The following is a 26,680-nucleotide window of genomic DNA, read 5'->3' on the forward strand; positions in this document are numbered from 1 at the left end:
CATTTTTGTTTTGTTTTTTAGATCCCGAATGGGTTAACCTGGATGGCTTTGCTGTGTTGGGCGTTGCACCTGTCAGAAACTCATCAGCAGGTAAACCTTATTTAATGACATCTTAACCAACAACACATGACTCTCAGTAAAAATCGCACATTTAAAACTGTGTGGCTAAATCCATTAAACGGGGTATGCTTAAATCTGTTGCTGTCATCGTGGATATAAAAGGAACCGCCAAATCGAATGTGACGATGAGTCACCCAGTGGTGTTCGTAAGGCTCACTTATTCTGTCCCGTACAAGTTAAATGGGGGAAAGTACTTCCTGGTCTCTGACTCATAGATTCCCATCTACAGTATTTGGCTAGTGTGTTTTTCTGTCAAGTGATCCAAATGTAACATTTATTTTTAAAGTTGTGTCACCTTAACTAATGAATGCCACTTTAATGATCACATAATTGCATGAAGAGTAACTGTGTTGACATTGTTATCAATGCACTGTCAAGCGATTCAGCATTTTCTTACATTTGTTTTGACAAAAAACTGTAATTTCTCATTAAGAACTGCTACACACTCTTTCTCAATTCCCAAAGGTGTGCTCTTTGATTGTATTTCAAATTGTATCCCAGTGTTAATATAATATCTTCGGACATGACAGGTCTATTATCTGGACAGTACATACATCTATGAACTTATGATGTTATTTTTTTAGGATTTTTTGATAGAATTCATTAAATAATAGAAGAAAGATATCCATTAGAAGTTTTTGCAGCTCTAATATTGATTTAACGTTGTTCAAGCTCTTTAGAAATAAAAGGTTATTCTTGTTTAAGTGAGGCAGACTTACGGAATCTTACTATTACACTACATTTTCTGTAATATTTTCTTATGTATTTATTTCTGTGCATTCCTGGGGCATCTGGACATTAAAGCAGGCGTCATGTAAACACTCATGAGCCAACCATAGGGCAAACACAAATAGATACTCACGTTCAAACTGTTCCACATGCACAATTTGGTCTTTCCAAACCACTTGACTTGGCATATAATAATGCCGCGGTGAGGAACAGGGAGAAAACCCATTGAGATTCCAGACTGAAAAGATCAGGACCAGCAATTGAACCGAGGACCTTCTTGCCGTGAGGCGACACAGCTAACCACCGAACCACCGTGCTGCTCTGGAGTTTCAGTTCTATTTGTTTAAAGCAGAGCTGCTTCGGAGACACAGCTAATCATATTTGTTGAGTTTAACCTCAGTGAATGGAGCTAAAGACCCACTGTGTTTCTGGCAAAGTAATCCTAGCGAAGCGGAAGGGGTGAATCAAGATGGTAAAAAGCCTGCAAGCACACTTCACACGTTTTGTAATAGCTAAAGTTATCTAGCTAGCTACCGGCTAATTTTCATGATCCTAGGTAATATTATAAGTCTTATACTAACTGAAAGACTAGTCAAATAATGAATAACTGCAAATTAATACACTGGCAGTGTTTTTTTTGTGTTATTGTCATAATGCTATAAACGTATAGCTTTATTGGTTTATTCTTTTGGTTACTAGTGGTATCATATGTATATGTATTCAACTCTGACTTTGAATTGATCTTCAAGACCAGCACTTTTGCATATTCTTTTTCCTTCTAAAAGTCAGACTGGACAATATGGCCAACAATTTATTCCAGGCATTTTGTATTAAGCCATTATATGCAGTAAACATGTAATACATGTCTGTCTCCATTATTTGTTTAAATGAACAACACACTTCAACATATGACAATATTTTAACAATCCGTTTATGAGCCAAAAATGCTGAACATTGACAGCTGTTATAAAACTACCAAACAAAGTGCCAACACAGAAATGTTATCAAACGCTATCAAACGTTAGCAGACGTTAGCTTATAAACCCAGTTTACAAATCAAGTTGTTTAAACAGTACTGTTCATTCATGAAAGAAGGCAAATGATAAATGAAGCCACTGAGCATACTGTAAGTGATGTATATTGATATAGAGTTCTTGCGACTGTCTTTGTTAGTTGGGACTAATTGAGTATTTCTGCCTCCAGGAAAGTTCTGCCACATTGTTTGTATAAATTAAACTGTGGCTAAACTGAGAAATGTAAGCAATCCTAACCATTTATCTTTGCAAAGTTTAGACTTGCCTGTGAAGTTGGGTAAATGTCACAGACGGTGGAAAAAACGTTGCTTTATAGTTTCTGTCGAGGGATTGAGTCAGCACTCAACAGTATCATTCTTCAGTATCAGTCTGAACCGGGTCTGAACACACTGAGGAGGGTCCCCGCTCTATCAGTGGTATGTCTGTCTGCCTCACAGCACTTCGGACCATCCAGCTTCCAGGAAAAAACACGAAGGATTTGGCAAATGAGAGTACTGAGTCAATGGTTTAGTGGTCCGCGGCGTGATGACCCGGGCCAAAATATGCACTGTGACAGCTTTCCAGAGAGAGAAAAGAGGAAGGGAAAGGAGATTTAGGCTGATTGAAACCAAATGTTTTATTTATTTTTTGCCAACTTATACGAGAGAAGCTTGTGTAGGTATAAGAAAAGAGAATTGTCCCATATTATTGTTATGGTTATTGCTAACAGTGATGCCTCCAAAGCATCTAAGTTAGCTTTGATGATTGATGAAATAAATGAAAAAAATGTAAGTTTGTGATTTGTAGTGAATGAGATAAAACAGGCAACCACACTGGTGTAATCATGATGAGTTTATGTTTAACTGGCTCCTGTCTAAATTCATTTTCTTGAAATGGCACAGAGCCGATTATCCACTTATGCAGGTGCGGATGAGGTTGGAGAGGAGGATTTGAAGACAGAAAAGCAACATCAAAGAGAAAGAGAGATGTGTTGCGGTATTAAACAGCAAATTGTCCAGATCTACGGAGGAGGAGAGATCTTCTCAGCTGGCCTGGCAGCAGGGCACAGTGAGGATTTAGCGAGACACTTTGAGACACTAATGGAGCACTCCAACAAACAGCCTTTCTTGTGTGCTTTTGTGCTCCCCTTCACATCCTCTCTGTCTCTTTTGTGTTTCCTCACCTATACAAAGTGTCACAGAAGAAGCACACCAGCAGTAAAACTCTGCTTGTCTCTCTTTTCAAACGCTTTAGCTAAAGAAAACCTTTTGGGCGTGGTGGCCTCTCTTGGAAAATTATTCACAGTTGGCAAACGTACTGTTAGTTGAAAGGGGATATCATTCATCATATCATTATATTGTCCTTATAACCACTTTGAATTTCATCAAATCCACTTTCCAACATCAGATGACTTGTCAGTACCCACACAGCTGTGCATGCAGCTATGCTGATGGGAATCACGGCTGATTTCACTTCTTCATCTGACAATAATTATGAGTAACGGATGAAGGAGGTGTAGAGGGAGGAGGGGAGAGAAAGAAGAGTATTTCAGTTTTGTAGCCAATGCTATCTCTCAGCACCGCAGCCAGATGAGGGGAATGTCTGGCTGTCTGAGTCCATGTCTGAGTCGTTTTTCAAGATGGAGTTACAACTAGGGTGGGATTGAAAGCAGGAAGCAGGACTTCAGGAGTTGGAGCAGATGACATGTTGAGGACGTGGTGCGGTTCCATGGCATGTCCTGTTTGTGACAAGTGGCCATGCTAAGTGACAGTGTTGGATACAAGTGACATGTAATTATGTGTTTATTACTTAATGGTCGTGTCTTGAGTGTAGCAATTAAGTATAATGATCTTTCGTGGCGGTTAGTTTCAACAGGGCCTAAAAGCCAAATCAAGAGCAGATTATGAATGAAGTATTGGGTCATAAAGGTTCTTCGGTGCACTAGCCTGTGCACTAACTTTTCCCCACCTTTTCGTCCACCAACAGGTCCGGTCAGGTCTCGGCAAACTGCTGCCAGAAAAACATCCTTGGTACAGCAGCTTACCAGGGTGAACAGAACAGCCCACCCATCAGGCGTTTCCAATGCCAGGACACACAGGAGGGCCCCTCAGTCCTCCTCAGGGTCCAGGCAGCCTGAGAGGGCTTTGGCAAGAGCCCCCCCGCTAGAAAGGAGACGCCAACACCACACCAAGCCTCAATCTGACCAGAGAAACCGAAACAAAGCCAAACTAAGTAAGAGGACTCACATTTTACAATTGTAACCACCAGATTAAAGGGGCAAAGCTTTCAGTTCAAGTACAATATGATGTTTAGAGTAATGTTAGCCATTTTTATAATGAAAATAGGCAAATGTGTACATTTAGTTTTTTATTATTTTAGTGTGCATAGTGTAAACCCTGGCCGTGCCTGGTATCCCTTTCTATTCATAGCCTCTGAGTCCGTTCATGTGGTGTCACTGCAGGCACAGAAACCCATGGGACGGAGCGCACCTGCCAACAGAGCAATCGCAACCAAAACAACCACACCAGGTATTATTCTTGAGAATGATCTGGCTCCTTTGCACTTTATATGTATCAGAATAGCTCATCAGCGCATCTTTGGTAGACATGTTAGCCTATGAGAAACAAAAGCATCAAGGTTTTTCTCTACCTCTTTGTGTGTTTTCCAGAGCCGCCAGAGTATGAGGCCCGGGACATCGGTGTCAGGGTAATGTCCCCTCAGTCGGTCCTCATCTCATGGGTGGATCCTGCTGTTGAGATGAGGAAGGTCGGCCCAGAGGATATCAGGTAAGATCTGTGTCACATCTCTCTGCCCTTGGCCTGGTCCTGAACACCACTAAAACCAAGATCATGTGGCTTGGCCGCAGTGGTGCCTCCCAAACTGGCACTATTGTGACCGCCGATGGCCGGGACCTCGAAATAGTTAAATCTTATAAATACCTTGGATTTTGGATTGACCGTAATCTGTCATTCTCAGAAAATCTCTCCAAAATTCAGACCAAGTTTAAAGCTAAACTCAGCTTTCTATATAGGAATCGCTCCTCACTTCATCTGCTAAACTCTCTCCGGTCCAGGTGACTGTCCTTCTTCTGTTCGACTACGGTGATACCGTCTACCGCTCGGCGTGTAAAGGAGCTCTCGATCATTTAGACGTTCTGTATCACTCCGCCATCCGCTTCGCCACCAATGCCCCCTACAGGACACATCACTTGGATCTGTACTCTCTGGCCCTCTCTTGAGACCAGGCGCAACATCCACTGGCTGATGTTTGTTTATAAAACACTCCTAGGCCTCACCCCCTTCTACCTCACACAATTACTGCAACTCCGTCCACCCCCGACGCACAACACCCGGTCAGCTACAAACATCCTGCTAAAGATCCCCAAAGCCCACACATCCTTTGGCCGCTCCACCTTTCAGTTTGCAGCAGCTGATAGCTGGGATATAATACAAAAAACCTTGAAGATGGAGACCTTTATCTCCCCCCGCACCTTCAGGGACACTATTACAAACACCCTGGTACACACATGCATCTGCTTTGCCTGATGCTCACTACCAATGTCTTGACCTCTCCTATAGTATGCATTGCCATGAAGGAATGAATGGATGAATGAATGGATGAATGATTGAATGGAGGAATGTTCTATATTATTTTAATGACTGATTGAACCCAAGCAGTATTATTTTAAATGTTATATGTTTAACTGCTATGCCTGTCGTCTCTTCTCTGTGTCATTGTGTTGTCTCCTGGGTTCTGTAGTGCCCGGAGTCTGTCTTTTTATTTTCTTCCTCCCAACACCCCTCAGGAAGCCTTTTGCCTCCTGCCAGGTCATTGAAAATAAGAATTTGTTCTTAATTGATTATCCTGGCTAAATAAAGGTTCTACTACTACCACTACCACTACCACTACCACTACTACTACTACTACTACTGCTACTACTACTACCACTACCACTACTACTACTACTACTAGTACTAATACTACTACCACTACTACTACTACTACTACTACTACTACTACTACTACCACTACCACTACTACTACCACTACTACTGCTACTACTACTACCACTACCACTACTACTACTACTACTAGTACTAATACTACTACCACTACTACTACTACTACTACTACTACTACTACTACTACGACCACTACTACTACTGTGAAAGAATGTGAAATAAAGACAAAGACTGAGTGAGTAAAAGAGAACACTAACCCTTTCCACTGCAATGAAACATCCATATTTTCTCTCTTGATCCAGATCCTACACAATAAAGTACAGAGAGAAAGGTGAGTCGGCACGCTGGGAGTACAAGGACAGCACCCAGAGGAGGATGCTGATAGACACCCTGTCTGCTGACGGCATGTACGAGTTCTCTGTCAGAATCTCTCAGGGAGACAATCATGGAAAGTGGAGTGTCTCCGTCTTTCAGAGAACCCCTGAGTCAGGTACGCACATATTGCCGATGCCTGCTGAGAATTGCTTATTGAATATCATTGTGGCGGTAGCAATGTAGGAATAGTGATGTGAAGTGAGTCCAGAGGAATAGCTAGAGAGAGCCAAAACCCTGCATTTTTCTAAGCATATACAAATACAGAATTTATTCTTGCAGAGAAGAATTCAGTCTTGCATACCTCAATGTCAGTTAGCCCTTTTTCTTCTTATATCCTCATACCACACTTCATCACATTCACTGCCTATAACCCCCAATGATATTTGATTCCTGCTTTGGCTGCAGCTCTGTCATGATTGCAGCTTTCATCCCGTGTCATAGCAGCTCCTGAGCTGCGATTCATTGGAATGTCAACATTTACTGCCTGGCCCAGAGCGCAGATATCCATCTGCAGTTACCATACATGATCTCAAGGGGAGGCTCCTCACAATGTATGGCAGCAGTGCTTCCTGCAGTTGAAACCTCTTGGCACGAACTCACCGTTTTTACATTCTTTAAGCAGCAATTTCCTCACCCGGCTCCTCTGCGCTGCTTCTGGTTTATCCCCCCCCCCCCCCCCCCCCCCCCCCCCCATCACTGCTGTCTCTCCCATTCACTTGTTTTATTTTCTTCTCACTTACTAGCTCCATCTGGGCCACCGGAGAACTTCGAGGTCAAGCCACTTAGAGGGAAAGGAACTGCTGTCATAGCAACATGGGATCCACCTGAAGAACCCAATGGGAGGATAAGAGGTCAGGCAATGAGGAATTATTGAATCCCTGATGGCTAACATATCAGTTTGGAAAATCCTTGGTATTTTATTTATTTTGAGTGCCCGCTTTATGAGTGCTCTCCACTGGTTGGGATATTTGGTACTGACTGTCAATGTTAGTGCTGTAATCAGATAAGAACACACACTATTCAGAAAGCAGGTCACAGGACACCTTGATGCATAATGTGTATTGTACAATAATAAATAATTATGTTATAGTGGTAATATAGTAATGTTCAAACTACCTCCCTTCAGTCTTTTTCTTAACAGTTATTCATGCTCTACCTCCACACAGAGTACATCATGTCTTATGCTCCTGCTATGAAGCCATTTGGAATGAAAAGTGTGACGTATGGTAGCAGCGCCTCCACAGCCACTGTAGATGGCCTCACACCGGGAGAACGGTACATCTTCAAGATCAGAGCCACCAACAGGAGGGGCCAGGGCCCCCAGAGCAAAATGCTCAGTGTTGTCATGCCAGGATGTAAGCACAGTCGACTTTATACAATATGAGTGTGCGTCAAAATGTGTATTATTCCTAAACTTAAAACAACCTTTGTCTACTGCCAGCCAGCAGCGGGGCCTCGTCATCCTCAAAAACCAAAGACAGCCGCAGGACTAGCCACACTCCTTCCAAACAGGATACAGACCATGAGGAATCGGATCTCCAAACAACAGAGGCGCCAGAAGAACCAACAACGACAACCCCTCAGCCACGACATGTTGCACCTGTCAGGCGTGTACGTCCCCTCTCCCAGTCACGCTCCTATCACAGCATCTTGTCCTCTGTAAGGGGGTCTGGCAGGAACAGAGGGTCATCCAGAGGAAGAGTTCAAGATAAAGAAGAGAAAGAAGAGGAGAAAGTACCCACAACGCCTACTCCAGTAAAAGAGACGACAACCATAGAGGTTGTACCAGAGCCCGACGTCCCAGACAATGATGCTTCCCCTGAATTTGAAGAAGAATTAGTATATGATGAAGAGGTTCTAACTACAGAGACCCCCAGCCTCAAAGTTTCAACGCCCTCTCCAACTAAACCTCGTCCACGTCCACAGCCCAGAAGGCCCATCAAGATCCGGGTCCATCAGAAACCAGGATCCAAGGCTGATTCATCCTCTTCTTCATCTTCATCTCCCTCATCTTCTGGTACTTCTTCCTCTTCTTCTGATTCCTCCTCATCTTCTGCTTCCTCCTCTTCAGCATCATCCTCACCTTCTTCAACCTCATTGTCCTCATCTTCACGTATTCAAGAGTCAGCTGCCAGTAGAAAGGACTACGTGGCTTCAGCATACCCAGAGAGCAAAGACACCTTTGATAAACCGATCCCAACACGTACAAAACCATCATCTACGCTTTTAAAAGAGACAAATCCACAGCAGACAGGGGCCACATCTGTCGGTAGAGGTTCAGCTTCAGCGGGGCGCCCCAATGGGTCTGGTTTTGGCTCTAGATATGGTTTCGGTCGGAGAAATCATGGGATTTTGTCTAGAGTAAATTCCTCTCGAATGTTGAATGGCAACAAACCTGCCATCACCTCACAGATGAATTTACCTAGCAGGACTTCAAACACACACAGTTCAGCATCACAGTCGACTTTAACAGACAGGACTCAAAACCACGGAACAACACATACTTTAAATTCAGCCACATCCAGGTCCCCTTCAAGAAGTGGAACCCACAGCCAGGCTACATCAGACACATATAATGTTGACAAATCACAGTCATCATCAGGGTCCAAGCCTGAAGGCTCTAAAACTTCCCAGAGCTCAGGCAGAAATCCATCCACTTCACAAAGCAGTCCAGACATCCCATCCAACACAGACAGCGCCGGCTCATCTCAGTCAACTTCACACAGAGGATCTCACAGCCCTGCAACTCTACCAAAAACACCTGAGCGAGATGCAACATACAGCAATGGAAATGATGACGGTGATTACAAAAACACAGACGCGGAATCAACCAAAGTTGAAGAACCGACTTCAAGCTCTAAACCACAACCCACAGTGGAGGTGAGACGGGAGGAGGAAAGAAAGGAGGATAGCAGTAATGGGAAACCTGTGGTTCCTCATACCAGAATGAACCTCTCATTCGCGGAAAGGTTTCCCTGGATAAAGAGCCGTTACCCAGGCAGGTTTGGTCAAGGGACGAGAGCTTCATCTTCCAGGCAGGAGGGTAGACCCCCCTCCACCAGGACGTCATCTTCAGTCGGGGCCGGCAGACCCCTCTTGAGGGGGGTACCCACTAGGGTTTCAGGGGCTACAGGTGCTGCCGGTGTATCAACAATACAGGAGACAAGTGCAGATCTAGGGAAGCAGGACTCCCTAAAGAACGGAGTAGGGGAAGGTTCTGTAAAGCCTCCTCTGACCAATCAAAATACAGTATCTAGTGATTCTAGAAACCCAACTACCTCATCCTCTTCATCATCTTCCTCTGGGGCAGCCACTTCTTCTAACTCTGAATCCCGTCATTCCTCAGGTGGACATAGAGACTCAAGTGTGCCAGTCCATAGGGAAACTTCAAATAGTAATGATCAGAATGAGGATTATCTTGATGAAAGGAGTAGAGAATTAAGTAGAAACAATGATAAAGCTGCAGATCCTACAGCGGCCCAAAGGAATCCTGCTTTAACTTCAGCAAACAGAAACCTGGAGGACAATGAGAGTTTGGATACAAGGGAAACTTCTTCCAGGACAAGACCTGGTTTACCATCGGGAGGTGCTTCACCTTATCGCCGTCCTGGGATGGGGGGCAACGGGAGGGTCCGCTCTCCTCCGCTTGGTAACAGGCCGTTTGGTGGATCTAGGCTTCCTTTGGGAGCACAGCCAGCACAGAACTCAAGGCTCGGTTCTTCAACATCTGATGGCTCCTCAACATCATCTGATGCCGCTTCTTCCTCAAATATGCCCCGGCCAGTTTTGACCTCGGATCGTGACGTTGCCAGTGGCAATACTGTGACAAAGACAGGGGGATTAATTGGAGGCAACTCCCAGTCTACATCGTCGTCCTCAGCATCTTCATCATCATCTAGAGACAGCTCTAGGGGCCAGGGGGTTCGGTCTCGCCATTCCATCGTTAGAGGGAAACTACCCAATGGAGGACAAGTCAATGGAAACGGTAATGTCGATTGATATAATGCATGACTTCCTGCCACCTTTCTATATCTGAAAAGGTGCAAGGATTTGCTTGGGCAAAAAAGTAAATTATAATATGTATATGTGTTATAATCTCATCAGTAAATCAATGAATACTTATCTTGAATTGTATTATTGTAAGGTAAAAATGGACGTCCCAATCTGACAGCAACAAGTGATAAAGAGACCCCCACTTCTCATGGAACCAACAAGGCTGTTGGTCAAAGGTTTATCACAGGACCTGATGGATCCAAATGGGTAACTATGTTTCTTACATTACGAACTCATAACTTTGAAATGCCACATGTTGACTGGATCTATTTTAAAGAGTAGTGAATAGTACAATAACTATTGTCTATCTCTAATCTCTTAAGGATGAGGCAAGAGTTCAGATTTGTCAATATAGGTTGCTGTAAAGATTAAGCAAATATTGTTGTTCCTCCAGGTGGTGGACTTGGAGCGAGGAGTTCTTATGAACCAGGAGGGACAAGTTCTCCAGGACTCACAGGGTAAACCTAAGAGAGTGGTGCTTGGAGATGACGGACAAACAATCTTTGGTAATATGCTTCAGTCAATATTTACATTATATTTAAACACACGGTATACAGCTTTGATGTGTATAAGAATATGTGCTTTAATTGTTCAAGACAAGTCATAAATAGGCTGTTAACCCATCTCCTTGCTTCTCACTCCTTCAGACCACCTGGGCAGCCCCCTGGTAAACCAGGAAGGCATGGCTCTGTTTGGCCACGGCCGGGACAGTCAACCTGTGATCAACCCAAAAGACAAGATCCTCATGGTTGGAGGGAAACCTTTACTTGGCTTGGACCGTCACCACCACAGAACAACCACCACCACCAAAGCCACCACAACCAGGGCTACTACCACCACCACCACACCTGAACCCACCACCACTGAATGGATCATAGAGTCTACCACGGCACCACTTTACCCAACCTGTCCACCTGGTACCTTCTCCAAAACAGATGAGTACGGTTACCCACTGCTGGATCCAGAAGGAATATTGGACTGTTATCCAGAAGGTGAGACTGAAAGACACTAAATTAATTATAATACAATGCAGACAGTACTTTTAAAGATGGATTTAAATAAAGATGAATGCTTAAGGAATGAAAATACTGCAGTGCCTCGACTGCTTTGTAAATAGCTTTCCCACAAAACTGTAGTCAAGTTCAGAAAAGTATTTTAAAACCAGAATAGTGAACATAAATAATTATGACTTCAATGAATATCTCAGTTGTATTCTTTGTTAAACCCATCGAGGCCAAGGCCAAGAGTGTTTCCTGTCTGTTCCTTACACAGCACTATAACTCTGCAACAGTGTGTGCTAACTGTTTGATCTGGTCAGCGTGTGTGTGTAGATGTGTGTGTGTGTCTATGTGAGACCACAGAAACCACATGTAAGTCTCCACATCTGGGGCCTGGCTGTGGTCAGAGTGCTGCTGATTTCAAACACACTACGGAGCTGTCAGTTGAACGTTGCTATAAGTGTTATCGCACAAAGGCAATGAATGAAGCATACGCACATTCATGACCACACAAAGCATGGCTATTATAGTTATTACGGCACATATGGTGGGGGATTTAAAAATCATTAAACTAAACCAAGTCTATAGGTTCAGAGTTGTAGATTTGCAATCAACCAAAACACTAAAAATAAACTCTGATTTTTCATATAAAAGTATACCATAAACACAAATAAAACTGTGGGCGTAGAACTGCCGCTGTTTATTGCATTGCATGAACTTTAAGTGTATCGTAAACGTACAAATGATGGTCCATATTAGTTCATTTTATTATTATAAATAATAAGAAAAAGTTTGAAAGGCTGCTTTAGCTATGTGAACATTTGGAGGAACTCATTTAATATTTAGTTGTGTGGTTCTAATGAAATCTTGACAAGTCATAAATACATTTTTAGTGTGTGTCCCCCTACACATATTTATTTTTGTTTGCGAGAGAACCATGGTGATTCTGATTTATATCTTGTTGTTTCTGAGAAATTGTTATCCTAATAAAAATGGATAAAGTCCCATATAAAGTCTTATTATACTGTACAAACATCTCGTTATACTACAGAAAATTCTCATAATATTGTCCAAATGTTAATGTTGTGATGACATACCGTATAAAAGTAAACGTTCCCCACTGTTACAAAATATTATGATAATGATTTTTTCCCACTGTTGCAGCGCAGTGCTCATTATTAGTCCTGCTGTTATATGAACAACCTCGAATATAAACTGCGACGGCTACAATTTGTTTCCTTGTAAGGTCTTAAATAGAGAAAGTGGGGCCAAAAGGGAATTTGCAACACAAGATCAAAATGATACTGGTACTGTAATATGTATGTAGGTTGGTGTGTGGATGTATGGGTGTGACTCTATGTGTGTGCCAGATCAGAAATGTGTACATGGTCATGTGATGCTACAGCTTGTTCTACTTTTCTGACAGAGGAATCCTCAGGAATGGAAATGGACCACATGGTTACATTGACCATGGTGCCTGATGCTTTAGCTCTTGAGAAAGGTATTGGCTTAGTTTGGCTTCCCACCGACTTTCCGCCACTGGGCCGGGGTTTCCTGAACAGCACTATATGCACCTTGTTTGATGACCGTGTACCGCACTGCTTGTTTGCTAGCCCTTCCTGTGTCTTCCTCTCTGCCTTGCCTGTGGTCGTCACTTTCTTTCTCCTCTTGTACGTTTGTTTGGCTTGGTTTTTGTTTTATGGCTTGGCTTTTGGATACTTTCCCTTATGGCCTGTTTTAAATCACTTTTATTCCAGAAACTGGACCATGTAACTGCATTACTGAGCTGAACTGAATGTTTTGGTTAATGATTTAATGCAATTTATTTGCTGTTCTTAAAGTTGCTTTGTACTGTAATAGATAAACCCTGGCTTTGTTGAAACACGAGCTGAATGGTAAACTGCAGGGTTTAGTTGATGAGAGCTTTAGTCATGATTTCACCACAGGTGTTTGGATTCTCTTAGAAATTCTCTTGCATGTGAGCACAATTTCATATTTTCTTTCTTTTCAGGGGGTTGGCTTGAAAAGATACATTGAGCATTACAATATTTTCTTAGCATTTCCCTGCCATGGCTCAAGGCTGGGTGCATGTGTTTGGACCATGATGTAATGCCAAGGCCCGCTGATGCGGCACAGGGGGGAAAAAACAGTGATGAAAGCAGAAGGAACTAATTGGATTCCTCTCACTGGATCACTTCACATTTGTAGGCCTTGGAGACTTGTGAAATGGTCGTTGTCCTTTTCCTCACATGGAAAATATGGGTAGCAAAACATTACTTATGAATACAGCATGGGGTGGTAGGGGGAAAAAAGGGGTTCCTGAAAGTGAGCTCACACATCTGCCCACTAATCAATTTGAGTCTTATTCCGTAGATCATGGCACCAATTAGGGAGGATTAATCCAGGTTATTGAGTTAGGATGTAAATAATTGAAATCTTCTTTGATTAAAAGCTTTCTAACATGTGTTGTTGCCAGATGAGTTTCTTGTCCAGACCACCCTGCCGTCCACAACAACAACCACCACAGAGATCCCCACTCCAGAGCCAGACACCAGACCATCGAACCACGGACCGTCGTCAGAGTTAGACCTCAGCGGGAAGAAGAGATTCACAGGTACTTCAACACAGAAACCACAGTGTTACTCTAACACAAATACCCTTAAAGGTCCCCCATTATACTGTCATCAATATACTGTATTACAGGTCTCAGATATATATAAAACGTGTCTCTGAAGTGTTTGGCTCGAAATAGTAACAGATCATGCATGGTAGCATCCCATAAACCCCTCTGTTTCAGCCCTGTTTCAAAAGTGCTGATTCTGGGTCTGTTACTTTAACTCACTAGCTTTTCGTTACACAATTTTAACATACTGTAATCTCCTCCAGAGCTTAGCTTTGAGTTTCTCTTGCAGCTCGAGTCTCATATTTCAGGTTGAACATCATATTTCCAATCTTTTTAAAGGACTTTCATCTCCCTCAGACAGATATACAGCTAATGTATGAAAAGCAACGCTTCTCTCAGAGATGATGCTTTTCTCTTAGTTTCTCTATACTTAAACTTTGAGAATGTGGTTTGTAAACACATTTTTATTAGGCATATTGGATCGCCTTTATGAAAAAAAAGTCATCAAATAGAAAACAAATATATACTTTCGTCTGATGTTTGAAAACCATCCTCTTCTAAAATATACCTTTTTATGTTTACTGTCAAAGCCAGAGGAAGGCACATATTATCTTCACCGGAAGGCACGATAAATAACATTTGTCTCTTGCTAGGAAAGTTAAAGAGAACATGATTTAGCATGTATACTTGGCTTCTGAGCACTCCATGTTCTTTGTGTCCCTGTTTGGGACTGGTTTGATGAATGCGTGGCTGTGGTGTAAATAATGATGGCTGATGGGAGTTCTGTCTTGTTTCTTTTGGGAGGAATAAAAATGGAACTCTATCTTGGCTTTCTTGGAATTACCTCGTAAATCTAGGGCCCTCTAAGACTTCACAGTATCCATCGGCCAAAAAAAAGGAAACACTTACAAACACTTAAATGTAGCATGAGTTACTTTTTTGTCATTCATATCATAATGTAGCGAAATGCAGCTATAGTAAAGCTAAATCAATGATCTGTGAAATATATATATATATGAGAATCAACATCCATGAGAATGGAAAACGGGAATAAGTGTATCCAGCTAATAGTTGATTTTAATGGGTCGCTTCCATCTGTAATTGGATCATATCATAGAGTTCACGGAGGACACATTGCTCAGGGTGTAGAGACGTGATCTCAGTAAACTTTGGCCCCATGCTTTCCTTTTACTGTTCCTATGTGCTTATTTTGGCGTCTCATAATCACTTCATCTAGTTGCACAAACAGACCGCATTATTCTCTTGACAGATACAAAAAAACAGCCTCTACATGACTTCAACCTCATAAAAACAACTTAATGTCAGAGGTCCTTTCAATAATGCTTTGTTTAATGACGGTACTTTTTGTAATGTTATCATCTGTTAGAATAAAAATCGTGAAGACATTGTATCAGACTTGAATATTACAAGCATTTACAGACAAATACTAGTAAGTACTCAATGTTTAGCTTCTGAAAATGTAGTTCTATTCAGTTAGACCATGATCAGTTATAAGGGATATACAGTTAATACAGTTTGAGACTGTTTTAGGAATAAACCTGTCTTTTACTATATTGTTAAGTCAGCCGTAGCCTAGCAATAGCTAAAATATAAAGAGTTCTGTCAACATGTGTCAAAAAAAAACTGCAGGAACCTAATATTGCACATACGCATATTGGGATCTGTAAAGAGACCGATTACAAAAGCAATGTTCAAAATGAACCCAGTGAAAGCCAATATATTGGGACTTTTATTACTTAGCAAGAGTCAAAGGCACTGGATGCTACACTTCCCATAATGCAACTCAAGCCAAGATGCATGAAAGATGAAGCATGAGTTTTAAGACGTAACAAAAATCCTTCCAAAGTCTTTACAGATTGTGTGGAACTTCCCGTGGGAGCAATTTGACTTTGAGCTATAAAGTAGTCGGAGTGTAAAATATTGCACCTATTAGAGCCAATTCTAATAAAGACTATCGCTGTAATTTAGTGCCATTAGTTGCCATACTAGTCTAACAAATTGAGATAATGGATAAAACTGAGTAATTGCTTTCGTATTATCCATTGACAAGTTGATGTCAGTGTTATATTAATCCATTGGGACAAGAACATGGCGTACCCTGGGCCCCATCTATCTTGGTAAACAACGGCTCTCTTGTGATCACCTCACAGCGCCATCTGAAAACTATTACTCTTCCTGAGATAAAAACAGGCATTGGAAATCATAAAAGTTAGGGGTGCTGACCTCAGTACAGAGAGAAGGCTTTTTTGGCTCGATGTGGAGACATCCTCTTCCCTATTTATTAGTTTCATATATTCTAGCTTCACATTCAGCAGTCTGCCAGTCTACTGACACGCTTTGCATTAACTGTTTGACTGAGACTTCCCTTTGGTCTCCTTATCTGCCCAGGGATGGTTTGGATGAATCTAACCTCAGGCAAAACGTGGGACAAAAAGTACAAATTAATAATTATTAGCAGTTGCTTGAATCTGCCTTACAGTAAGAACCAGATGGATGGAGTTTGCCACATGACTACCAGGACGTTTAGACTATGAAAATACTTCCTTATGCCTTACTAGACTGATATTAGAGTTGACACTATGTGAACTGTCCTAATACTGTTTCCCAGTGTCATTTGATCCACGTCTGGCTCACAGTGTTTTGACAGACAGAAGGACAAATGAACAGAGCACAACATCTGGATCTTCTTTGTGTCTGAGCCAGTGCTGATCCTGGACATGTGGATGCTGTACTGAAATGCAGCCTTACAAGCCTCTGTGACACATAAATCTGCTCACCTTGATGACAGATCAATAACATAAGCCATATGATTGTATACACACACAGTAAGAGCTAGTGACAGCCTAAACCCATAGAGCCTCACTGTGTTGATGTGTTGATACTGACACATGTTGGACTCTTGGCCTGCGCAGAGGGCCAATCATTTTGGGAGATGGGAGCGACTCCAGTCAGACTAGGAATTGTGGGATATCTAAAGTATTCACAGCTGTAGGTCCAGCTGGCATTTTAAGAGTTGAAAACAACAGAAAGTGACACAATGGGGAGAAGAGAAAACAAAGCAAAGATAGCCGGGCAATTATGCCAACTTCTTTGAAAGATGACTACAAATAAACCACAAATAACATTGAAACTAGAGGGGTGTTTTGAAGTGCAGACCTCCGCCTACGGTCTCAATGTTAATGAAAGTGAAAAGTAATGTGCATGTAAGCCCTGTGGTTCTGATCACTTAACAATTTAATTGGTTCTTCCTTGGCCCTTCTACACCATTCCACCAAGTTTCATTGAAACCATCGGGATGTTTTTCAGTAATAAATTGCCAAAACGATCAAATAAATACCTTCTCTTCTGCATCACTTTTCCTTTCCCTCAGCTCCTTATGTGAACTACATCCGGAAGGACCCTTCTTCTCCTTGCTCCTTGACTGAGGCTCTGGAGTTTCTTCAGGTTGACGTCCTAGAAGACCTGATACGAAAGGACAGCCTGGCAGCCAATCAGAAGCAGCCTCCCAAAGACAAGCCTCGCAACTTCACCGTGGTCGCCATGGAGGGCTGTCACTCATTCATCATCCTGGACTGGGGCCGCCCACTGAAGGACGATATGGTGTCAGGTGAGACGAATAGGCAAAGCATGAAATGTTTTTTGACCTGTGTATTTATTCAATCAAAAATCTGTTACATATAATCAGACCTTTGTTACATTTATTTCCCTACTGTGATTTTTGGCCCAAACTATCCACAGTCAAGTTTCCATCCAGATGTAGCACACATTTTTAAATCAGATATCCCGGGATAAACCGCAAAACAAAAAGAAAATGTTGCAGAAAAAAAGAGCTTCAGTGATAAAAATGATGCAAATATGGCATTTATGTTTGTCTTATGTCTTTATTAGAGAAACGACACAGCTCACACATATCTGATTATTTTGTCTGCCACTATTTGTCAGCTTTTCCTCTGTGGTTTGGGATAAGCCTTAAACATGTAGCCACCATCCCTCCTGACCCTCCTGAGATTTTAGGAACTCACTCCAGCAGTTTATTGTGCATAAATCATGAGAACAGACTGCATTGAACACATGTTATAGGACTCTTCAGCTCCTGCAGAGAGTCTCAGGGAAAACCTAAATTCCTTTTACCTAGAAAGTGACACATGAGGGAAAAACAGACGGAGAGTTGAGATAAGAGCATACTGTATGAGACGTGGTGACTGTCAGAGGCAGCCGTCTGGCCAGAGAGAGAGGTAGTATGTTTTCTTTGGCGGGGAAACAAGCTCCCAGTCATACTGTGGGCTGGTCCATCCACTGATGTGTAAAACAGATAGTACTCTCTACTGTCTACAGTGTTTTCTTTCCATCTGTTGTCCTTGAAGTTCCCTATACTGGCACACTATCTTGACACTTAATTTTTGAACTTAAGTTGTCTGGACATGTCTGCACCTTCCACTGATTTCTCCCATTTCAAAAACCGACTTCGGGTTGATCTTACATGCCATGCTACCTTCCAAAAAACGCATTTCCTTTGATGTGTTGTGAAGCTTGTACTGATTCTCTGCTGATATGAAAGATATCAAAGGTAGTTGTCCAAAACACAGAGAGCTTCTAACTTGTGGATTTCATACAGTATCGTAGTACTGCAAAGACATTCTCTGATCCACACACCTATGCAGGTACAGTTCACACATGCAGATACGATCACAAGGTGCTGTTTTAGTTATTAGGGCTGGTTTTCTCTGCCATGTCTTACGAGTTATGGGTCACGGCTTTCAAAACAAGTGGATGGAAACAGCTGTTGGCAAGTGAACTCAAGAGATGAAGGGACATTAGGCACAACAAGTTTTAACTTTAATCCAACTTCTGGTTCCATTTACTGATGCATTAAGGACCTTTTATTTAAAGATGTGGGCAAAACACATCATCCACTGGTTATTATAAGTGTTGCGTTCGGCTCAAAGGACCTGCTCCTTTGGAATCATTTAATACACTTATACCAAAAGGAGAAAAATAGTAGGCCAGTGTCTACATCCTACTATATCAAACTTCAGTTTAACAGTGTAGAATGGAGAAGGAATGAAAACCCCAAAAGAAGAAAAACAAAGTAGCTAGTGTTTCCCTTCCTCTCCTGTCAACAGACAGCTGCGTTGGTGCGGCTCCAGTCAAAATAGAAACTCGGATTCAGAAGTCCAATAGAAACAGAGGGTAGTTTGATGTGCGGCAGAGTTGCTCTCCATACTTTTAAAGTGAGTGATCGAGTGCCTCGTGACCTGAGGTTGCTTACCAGATTCTAAGGATCAGTCTGCGTGACTGAGGAGAAGAAAACAGACGGCAGGTTGGAGGACGGTCAGCAGACGTTTAAGAAAATGCAACGGCTGCAGTTTTCTCTGTTTAATATATGGGGGACCACCTACTCTCACAAAATAATTTAAAGCATAAAGTAAATGTTGATACTTTATAAAAAGCAAAGGTCATGTGAGTCCAAGGTTGGTAAAGCAGAAAAGCTGCTGGGTTTGTTACTTTTGGACAGAGGCAGCCGAGCCCTTTCCAGGTTATCTTTATTGTCCCACTAGGGGGCATTTATTTTGCAGCCAGGCTTCACATATATAAAGGGAATACCAAAAGACAGCATAAAAACAGCTAGCAACAAAATAACAGCTGCTTCCTGATGTTTTCAAGCACACTGCCTTTGTTGCCTTGTTTCCCAACACGCGGTGCCTTTCCAAAGTTATTATTGACCCCAATAAAAATCTCCTGGTTTAGGTTTTGCTCCAACAAAAAAATGTATGGGATCATCCACGGTCTGGAAATTCTATCGTATTCGCAGGAGAATATTGCATCTGTATTTGATTGTTTGGGAATCGTGGTTACCCCAGGCAAAGTTCACAATAAATGCCAAAAAGAATAGGTAATAAATATCCATTCCTGACAAGTTCAAAAAAACAACACTAAGAAGAAAAAGTGAGTCAGTGTAAGAATCACTAGAAAAATACCTTTTTAAAAAACAGATTGTTGTACCAAGCTAAGCTAACCAGCTGCTGATGCTAGCTTCATATTTACCTTATTGACATTTTACGGTATCATCTGTCTCATCCAACTTTTGGTTAAATAAGATTTAAAGTCTCAAAATGTCAAAGTATTCATCTCTCAGTGAACTTGAGCTTATTGTTTTGTGTTATGTCGGACAGCAACAGCTAAAGATCTCTGCCCTTTTGTTCGTTCATTATTCCCCACAGGCTACATGGTGCACAGTGCTTCATATGACGACGTCCTCAACAATAGATGGTCCTCTAGCCCCTCCAGTGGGACACACCTGGCTGTGGAGAACCTCAAACCTAACTCCAGGTATAACACATTACCACCTGCTGTGTGTTTACATCAATGTGTACGCATGCATACAACACACACATACTCGTTTCGGGGTTGATTTCAGGTTCAGTGATTCCCAGTTTCATCGCACACATGGGAGTCATAGAAAAAGAGAATCTGATTTACAAACAAAGATTTGTTATGTTGAAACATGGCTTACTCAGAACTGCATGTAATGTTTCCTAAGCCTCAGGTGCAGGTGTTTGGCTCTGAATGACTGTTTATAAATGCCGTCATGACATAGTCCGCAAAACGTGCGTGTTGTCTGGATGTTTGTTTCGTTTCATGTGCACATGGATACGTGTCTGTTGGTGTTGTTCCATTGTGTTGGTTGGATGCTTAGACTGTAATGCTTGTGTGAGACATCATAAATCCCTCATAGTGAACTAAATCAGCTTGGCTAAACACATTTGCATGTACGCCAAAATGTGACATGCCGTAAAATATCTTTAAAGATCCTAGAAAAATTCTGGCTAACGTAAATATAGCGCCCTTTATCTGACACTTTCACAAGGATACAGTCACCTCGGTCTGTTTCAGTTATTAGGTTTTCCAGAACCCTGTCTTACGAGACATGGGTTGCGGTTTTCCAAATAAATGCATGGAAAACGCTCTTAGCATGTGGACCCGAGAGAGGAAGGGAGAGTTCTTTGCCTAAAAACCTTTTTGTTGTTCCACTTCAAGGGTACGGTTTAATAGTACTCCAACTTTTCAGCAAGTTTAATCGAATTACATGGGACTAAAGGATCAGTTTAGTCATAATTGAGCCAATGTCTGATACAAGTCAAATCATGTACGGTAAATCATTCCTACCTTTCACAAAAAAATGGTTGTCTGAGAATGAATTTCAGATGTGTGCGTTCATCAGGGATAAATGATCCTTTTGAGCAGTGCAGGCACAAATCTGCATTTTGTGGACCTTCAGAACCCAAACACCTGCTGCTGAACCCAAACAGAGCTGTGGTGCTTTAGCTAAAGTTTTCCTAGAATCTGCAAAGAGGGATTCCCTCCCTGGCAACCAGTTTGTATTCAGGATAGTGCGTCTCCCTTGGTTACGTTTGATACCGGGATGGTTTATGTGACAGGGTTGGCATTTCCCATGCTGCAGGCTCCTTCTGGTTGCCAGAACAACAGAATACCCAGTGCTAAACACACATGTGTATGTACACGAACATCTGGAAACGTTTATTGGTATCCACAAGTTTTCCTGATAAAAAATGATAAATTGAATGAATTACAAAGCATTTTCAAACTTAAAATGTAATCCAATGTGATGATCCGAAACTCATACTTTCTGATCTTTCTGGAGATGCCTGTTTTGAATTACTTGTACTAGTTGAATTCATTTGTCAAAGGCAAATATTTAATTATGTCATCTTGTGTGTACATTTGCTGCTTTGTCTAAAATGATATTAGATTGATTCTCTTCATTGTTGGTTGAACAAAACAAGACATTTGACTGCGTCACATTGGACTGCAGGAAAAAGTGATTTTTCACTGTTCTTTGAAGTTGTGTAGACCAAAAAGGATCAGATTATTCTGTAAAGGAAATAGTCATCAATTGCAACCCTAATAGTCTTATTATTTCTTCTGCTGCATTCAGGTCTCTTGCAAAATGGAGATGAATTGAAATAGGATTTGTTGTGAATTTGAAACATCTCTGCTGGTTTTTCCCTACTTTTGAAACATATGAGTTTCAGTGAATGCATTAGAAAAATGTAGTTTATAATCGATAGTTCACTAGTGTCTGAGGAGCATGTCATTTGGCCAGTTGCGCAGATTTCCATCTGATAAGTAAGAGCTATATAGATTGAACATATAAAATGGCTAGCTTGCCTCCTTCTGTTTTTATATTCTCACTCATATTTTCTCTTTTTTTACCTTCTCCAATTTCTTCTCCAATATATTCTTTCATTACATCATCTCTCTGCAGCTGCCGTCTCGCTCTCCCTCTCTGGTGATATATATGTTGGTCATTGTCGCCACGTGGCTCTGGTGATTGGATCCAGGCCTGGTGGCTGCATGTGGTGAAGGTTTTTGGCCGGGGATTGGCAGACCATGAACTTACTGTATGCGACCTTGCAGACTGGGGGGAAAGCACACTATGCGCACAATACTGCATTAATGAACACATGCTTGCACGTCAGCCAACTTCAGTGGAAAGGTTATCAAATTCTCAAAGTTGTCACTGGTGTTGTCGTTTTTAATCGGAGACGATTTATTAGTTCCTCCACCACCCGGAGACAAAGTGAGCTCACTACCATATTAAAGCTCTGTGAGAAATCTAACTAATCCTATCTTTCCAACCCATCCCTGTTATACATTCTCACTCAGCATATTTATCCCACATCTTCACTTTTTCTTTCTTTCGTGTCCTCTGTCCTCCTATCTGTTCATCTCCATGTGTCTAGATGTCTCCTTTTTCCCTCTACGCCCTTCCCTCCACCCTAATCGCTCCATTCTCCCTTCAACACGAGCCAAATAGCCATTTTATTGTGCTGCGCTCACTTTGGATGCATATGACTATAAACCAGACTTCTCTTAAAGCAGCCTGAAGCATGCCCAGTCATCTGCTATGGTCTTTAAAATGTTCCTCACCTTCACCCAGTCACAACAACACTGATGGAAAAACACTTAAACTACTAAATCTCTTATTATATCCTTGTGTATTCAGGTACTACTTCAAAGTGCAGGCCAAGAACGTGTTTGGTTTGGGACCTGTGAGCAATACACTCACCTATGTCACAGAATCAGGTGTGTATCCTGTCAGCGCCTGCTAAAGTCAACTTTTAGATGCCTCATTTACTCCAACGTCACTCGCTAGATTTTTTTCTGCTGTACTTGAGACATCCTGTTGGACGGCAGCATGCAACAAAAAATGTCACGGTGACGCTCATGGCATTGAAATACAAGATATTTAAATATAAAACCATCCCTGCAGTAAAAGCACACTACCAGATGTACGCTGTGCATTATGGGGTTTTCATTTTTCAAATCAGGAGAATGCATTAAACCTGCAGCGCTGCCTCTGTGCTTTTCCTCCCTGTGAAATGATCACATTTTTTCTTTCAGACGATCCTCTTCTCATCGAAAGACCACCTGGTAAGTCCATACACCGACTGCACCTCATTAATTGAACTTCTGCAAGTCAGCTGAAGGTTTTAAAGAGAGAAGCATACTTCAGTTTGAATTGTAATCCACTTCTGATCTGTAGCAGTCCTGTGATTGCTACTGTGTGAGGCAATCATCATTCTTTTTATTGGCATTTAGTGTCAAACATTGTCGCAACATATTGTACATTGCATCTTCACATGCGTGACATAAATCTGTTCATAGTTCTTTTTAGCAATATACACATGATGACACAAAAAACCCATTTGAGAAAGACAACAGAAACGACAGTGAACAATTAGGGAGTAGACATGTCTTTACAGCAAAACCATCCTTCTTAATTACCCAGAATGATGAATAGGCCGACTTAAGCTTATTGCTGATACTTTACAGTGTATATGTTGGCCAATATTTATTCGTTTCTAATCGATATCAGTTTCTCCATAGCTCTAGCATGTCTTTTCACAACATACATGTTTCAATGCCACAACATCTGCTCCTCAGGCGGAGAACCAATCTGGATCCCTTACAGCTTCAAGTTTAACTCCGCCCACAGCAGCTGTAAGGGCAGCCAGTATGTAAAGCGGACATGGTACAAGAAGTTTGTGGGCGTGGTCTTGTGTAATTCTCTCCGATATAAGATCTTCATGGGGGATGGTCTAAGAGGTAAAGTATAAATTAACTTCTACTTGAAAAAACAGTTAAAATCGATGGTTTTCCCATCAAAGAAATACTAAATATGATACTCACTTTTCCCCTCTGCAGAACCATTTTACAGTATAGGAGACACTTTTGGCCAGGGGGAGGACCATTGCCAGTTTGTGGACTCCTACAGGGACGGGAGGACGGGTCCAGCTCACCTCTCAAATAATCTGCCCTCAGCACAAGGTAAATAAGTTACAGATTTCTGGCATTGATATCCAGACCGGAGCTATTAGCTTTCTCTCATGCAGTCTGGCTCTTTATGGACCAGCTTGATGTTATCAATTCAGAGTACTGTTGCAGAGTCGTTTTAAATGAATACTTGTTAAAGAATCTACCAGTTTTGCTTGTTTTAGCCCAAATCTCATATGCTTTTCATTACCGTAGACCATTTCCCTAATTAAACCTTAACTTTGTAAATGAATGTCATTACTTGTTGGCTATCTGGTTCCAGGTCATATCAGTACACAGGGAAAATACTTGAAACTTGCTCGGGTTGAGTTATCCACCAAGTTGTTTATTTTTATGTTTTATTTTTCTATAACAGTTAGATAACATTAGTGCGGTTTATGATTGAAAGTAGCTGGTGTTGTGAAACACTTTTGATGTGTTTGACATCCAGATCACTCTACAGATGAACCTTTCCAATGCAAGAAAAGAACAAATCCACCATATAATCTTCAACAACTTGATTACAGATTTCCAATTAAAATACCTCATGCGTGTTACTTTAAACTGAGTTGTAATGATGTAGAAGTTCTGTGTATTGGCTTTTATTTAGAAATGAAGGCTGTTCCAATTCTCTATTTTTCAACAAAGCCAGGGAAATACTTAAATGTTTGACGTCTGTGAATATTATCTGATTTTCTATCCCTAGTACTGATTATCAAGCCCAATACAAGGGTCACAATTATATAGTTTCATTGAAAGCCAAAAAAAACCAAAGCTCAGTTATCTTCCTAGAAATGATAGGCACTGTAGTTTATTTTAATTAGCAATTGATTCTAATTTGGAACACAAGTGAGTATTTACAGAAGCAGGATGTATCTGTATGTGGGAGTGACTCTTAATGCCTACAGTATGTTCGTTATAAAAAACAGGTCCCACAATGCAACAGTGCAACACATTGGTTTGTTTTTAATCGTTTTTGGACATCAGTGATGGTCTACAGCACAGAGGAATCTTTTCATCAGTCATGGATACACAGACAATCCAAAGATTTCAGCTGTGAGAGGCCCTGGGAGACTGAAACATTGACATGATGTCAAGCAAATACATAACTAAGAAATTGCTAACAGTGATTAATGATGATTACATCCAGACATGCTGAATTCAAGTCTCCTGTCAAAATAAATTCTCTCTTTTGCAGGATATTATCGCGCCTACAGACAGCAGCCAGTTTCATTTGGAGTCGTTGGCCGACGCACAGCCCATCCATTTGTTGGCTGGTATGAATGCGGGGTGCCCATCCCCGGGAAGTGGTAACACAGGGGGAGACGTTGTTACCGAGGGCAACCCTTCCGCATCCTGCTGCAGGCTCTTACCTTCACTGGTCTTGCCTTTAAAAACAGACTTTTGCCTGCCACAATGAAATTACACCACTATGAATTTATCCCAGCTTCACAGAAAGAGAATATAGTAAACGACCCAATGTATATCATTACAATGCACTTTTTATATAAAGCAGTTTGTATATGAGGGAAAAAATAAGCATGTGTGCTATTGCTACGTATAACTCTTCTTAAAGTGTCATTGTATTATTCCCAACCATCCCCAAAGACATGTCCTCACCCAGTGTTATTTATCTCATCAATAATGCACACGCACCGTCAAACCAGTGACATCGGACTAAAGCACAAGCTGCAAAGTAAACTGTAAGAACGGGCACTTAAAGGTGTGTATAGGTCTGTTCATTTTCTATTGTGAGATTTGTATTTCATAACGTAACAGCTTCTGACAGCTACTTTTTGTTTGTTTGTTTGTGTTCTTAATCCATCATACTGTGTTATTTTCCCTGTTACACCTTTTTTGGTATTCACCAGAATTCATTAAAAGTTACTGTGTAAGTTTTGTATGTATACGGACCGTGAATAAAAGACCAAATATTTGCTCAGGAACTGTGAGAGATTGAATAAAAGTGCTATTAAAAGCACAGCCATCCAAAAACATGAATCACATCATATTCTCCTGCTGCCACATTCTTCTTTAGCTAAAGCTCCAACAGTATACTTAAATCCACCTAATGGAAAATTGGAGGGAAACTTTGATCCATCTGGCACAGCAACTGTTAAAATAAGACAAAAAACCAAACGTATTGAACCGAAGCAGGTGAGGGGGAAATATTGGCTCAAGCATGTGAGCAAATGGGGAAGAAACCATGTGTACGGTTTTAGCACACACAACCCATAAATATCCACATTTGCCTTGGATCGCTTTTGTACCATAAATCTATTTGGTTTGAAATCAGTGATAAATAGTTATATATACTCAAGTACATTTCTTCAGTATATACATTTTATTTGTAATACTTGTGTATTGAAAGTATACAACTAATGAGTACATTACATCCATTTTATTTTAAACGAGAATACTATATGTTCTAATATTGCATTTTAGGAT

General features: G+C 41.4%; 1 protein-coding gene across 3 annotated transcripts in view; it reads left to right on the forward strand.

Moving 5' to 3' along the window:
- The window catches only part of fndc1 (fibronectin type III domain containing 1), a gene marked incomplete at its 5' end in the record, with an annotated part of 33,391 nt that extends 7,213 nt beyond the window's left edge, over nucleotides 1–26,178 (forward strand). For 2 of the 3 annotated variants that reach the window (XM_079643494.1, XM_079643495.1), the window contains 20 exons: nucleotides 22–90; nucleotides 3,849–4,094; nucleotides 4,292–4,390; nucleotides 4,531–4,648; nucleotides 6,127–6,314; nucleotides 6,943–7,050; nucleotides 7,366–7,554; nucleotides 7,641–10,184; nucleotides 10,344–10,459; nucleotides 10,647–10,758; nucleotides 10,900–11,244; nucleotides 12,677–12,751; nucleotides 13,727–13,864; nucleotides 17,265–17,501; nucleotides 20,116–20,224; nucleotides 22,923–23,002; nucleotides 23,321–23,350; nucleotides 23,864–24,025; nucleotides 24,125–24,247; nucleotides 25,431–26,178. In XM_079643494.1, coding sequence (XP_079499620.1) covers nucleotides 22–90; nucleotides 3,849–4,094; nucleotides 4,292–4,390; nucleotides 4,531–4,648; nucleotides 6,127–6,314; nucleotides 6,943–7,050; nucleotides 7,366–7,554; nucleotides 7,641–10,184; nucleotides 10,344–10,459; nucleotides 10,647–10,758; nucleotides 10,900–11,244; nucleotides 12,677–12,751; nucleotides 13,727–13,864; nucleotides 17,265–17,501; nucleotides 20,116–20,224; nucleotides 22,923–23,002; nucleotides 23,321–23,350; nucleotides 23,864–24,025; nucleotides 24,125–24,247; nucleotides 25,431–25,546 — 5,204 coding nt within the window. In that variant the 3' untranslated portion in view covers nucleotides 25,547–26,178. The remainder of the gene's footprint in view (nucleotides 1–21; nucleotides 91–3,848; nucleotides 4,095–4,291; nucleotides 4,391–4,530; nucleotides 4,649–6,126; nucleotides 6,315–6,942; nucleotides 7,051–7,365; nucleotides 7,555–7,640; nucleotides 10,185–10,343; nucleotides 10,460–10,646; nucleotides 10,759–10,899; nucleotides 11,245–12,676; nucleotides 12,752–13,726; nucleotides 13,865–17,264; nucleotides 17,502–20,115; nucleotides 20,225–22,922; nucleotides 23,003–23,320; nucleotides 23,351–23,863; nucleotides 24,026–24,124; nucleotides 24,248–25,430) is intronic. The other variant, XM_079643496.1, reaches the window with a different exon arrangement.
- Between the last annotated feature and the right edge of the window lie 502 nt (nucleotides 26,179–26,680).

Source organism: Notothenia rossii, assembly GCF_949606895.1.
Source record: "Notothenia rossii genome assembly, chromosome: 8".
NCBI classification, from domain to species: domain Eukaryota; kingdom Metazoa; phylum Chordata; class Actinopteri; order Perciformes; family Nototheniidae; genus Notothenia; species Notothenia rossii.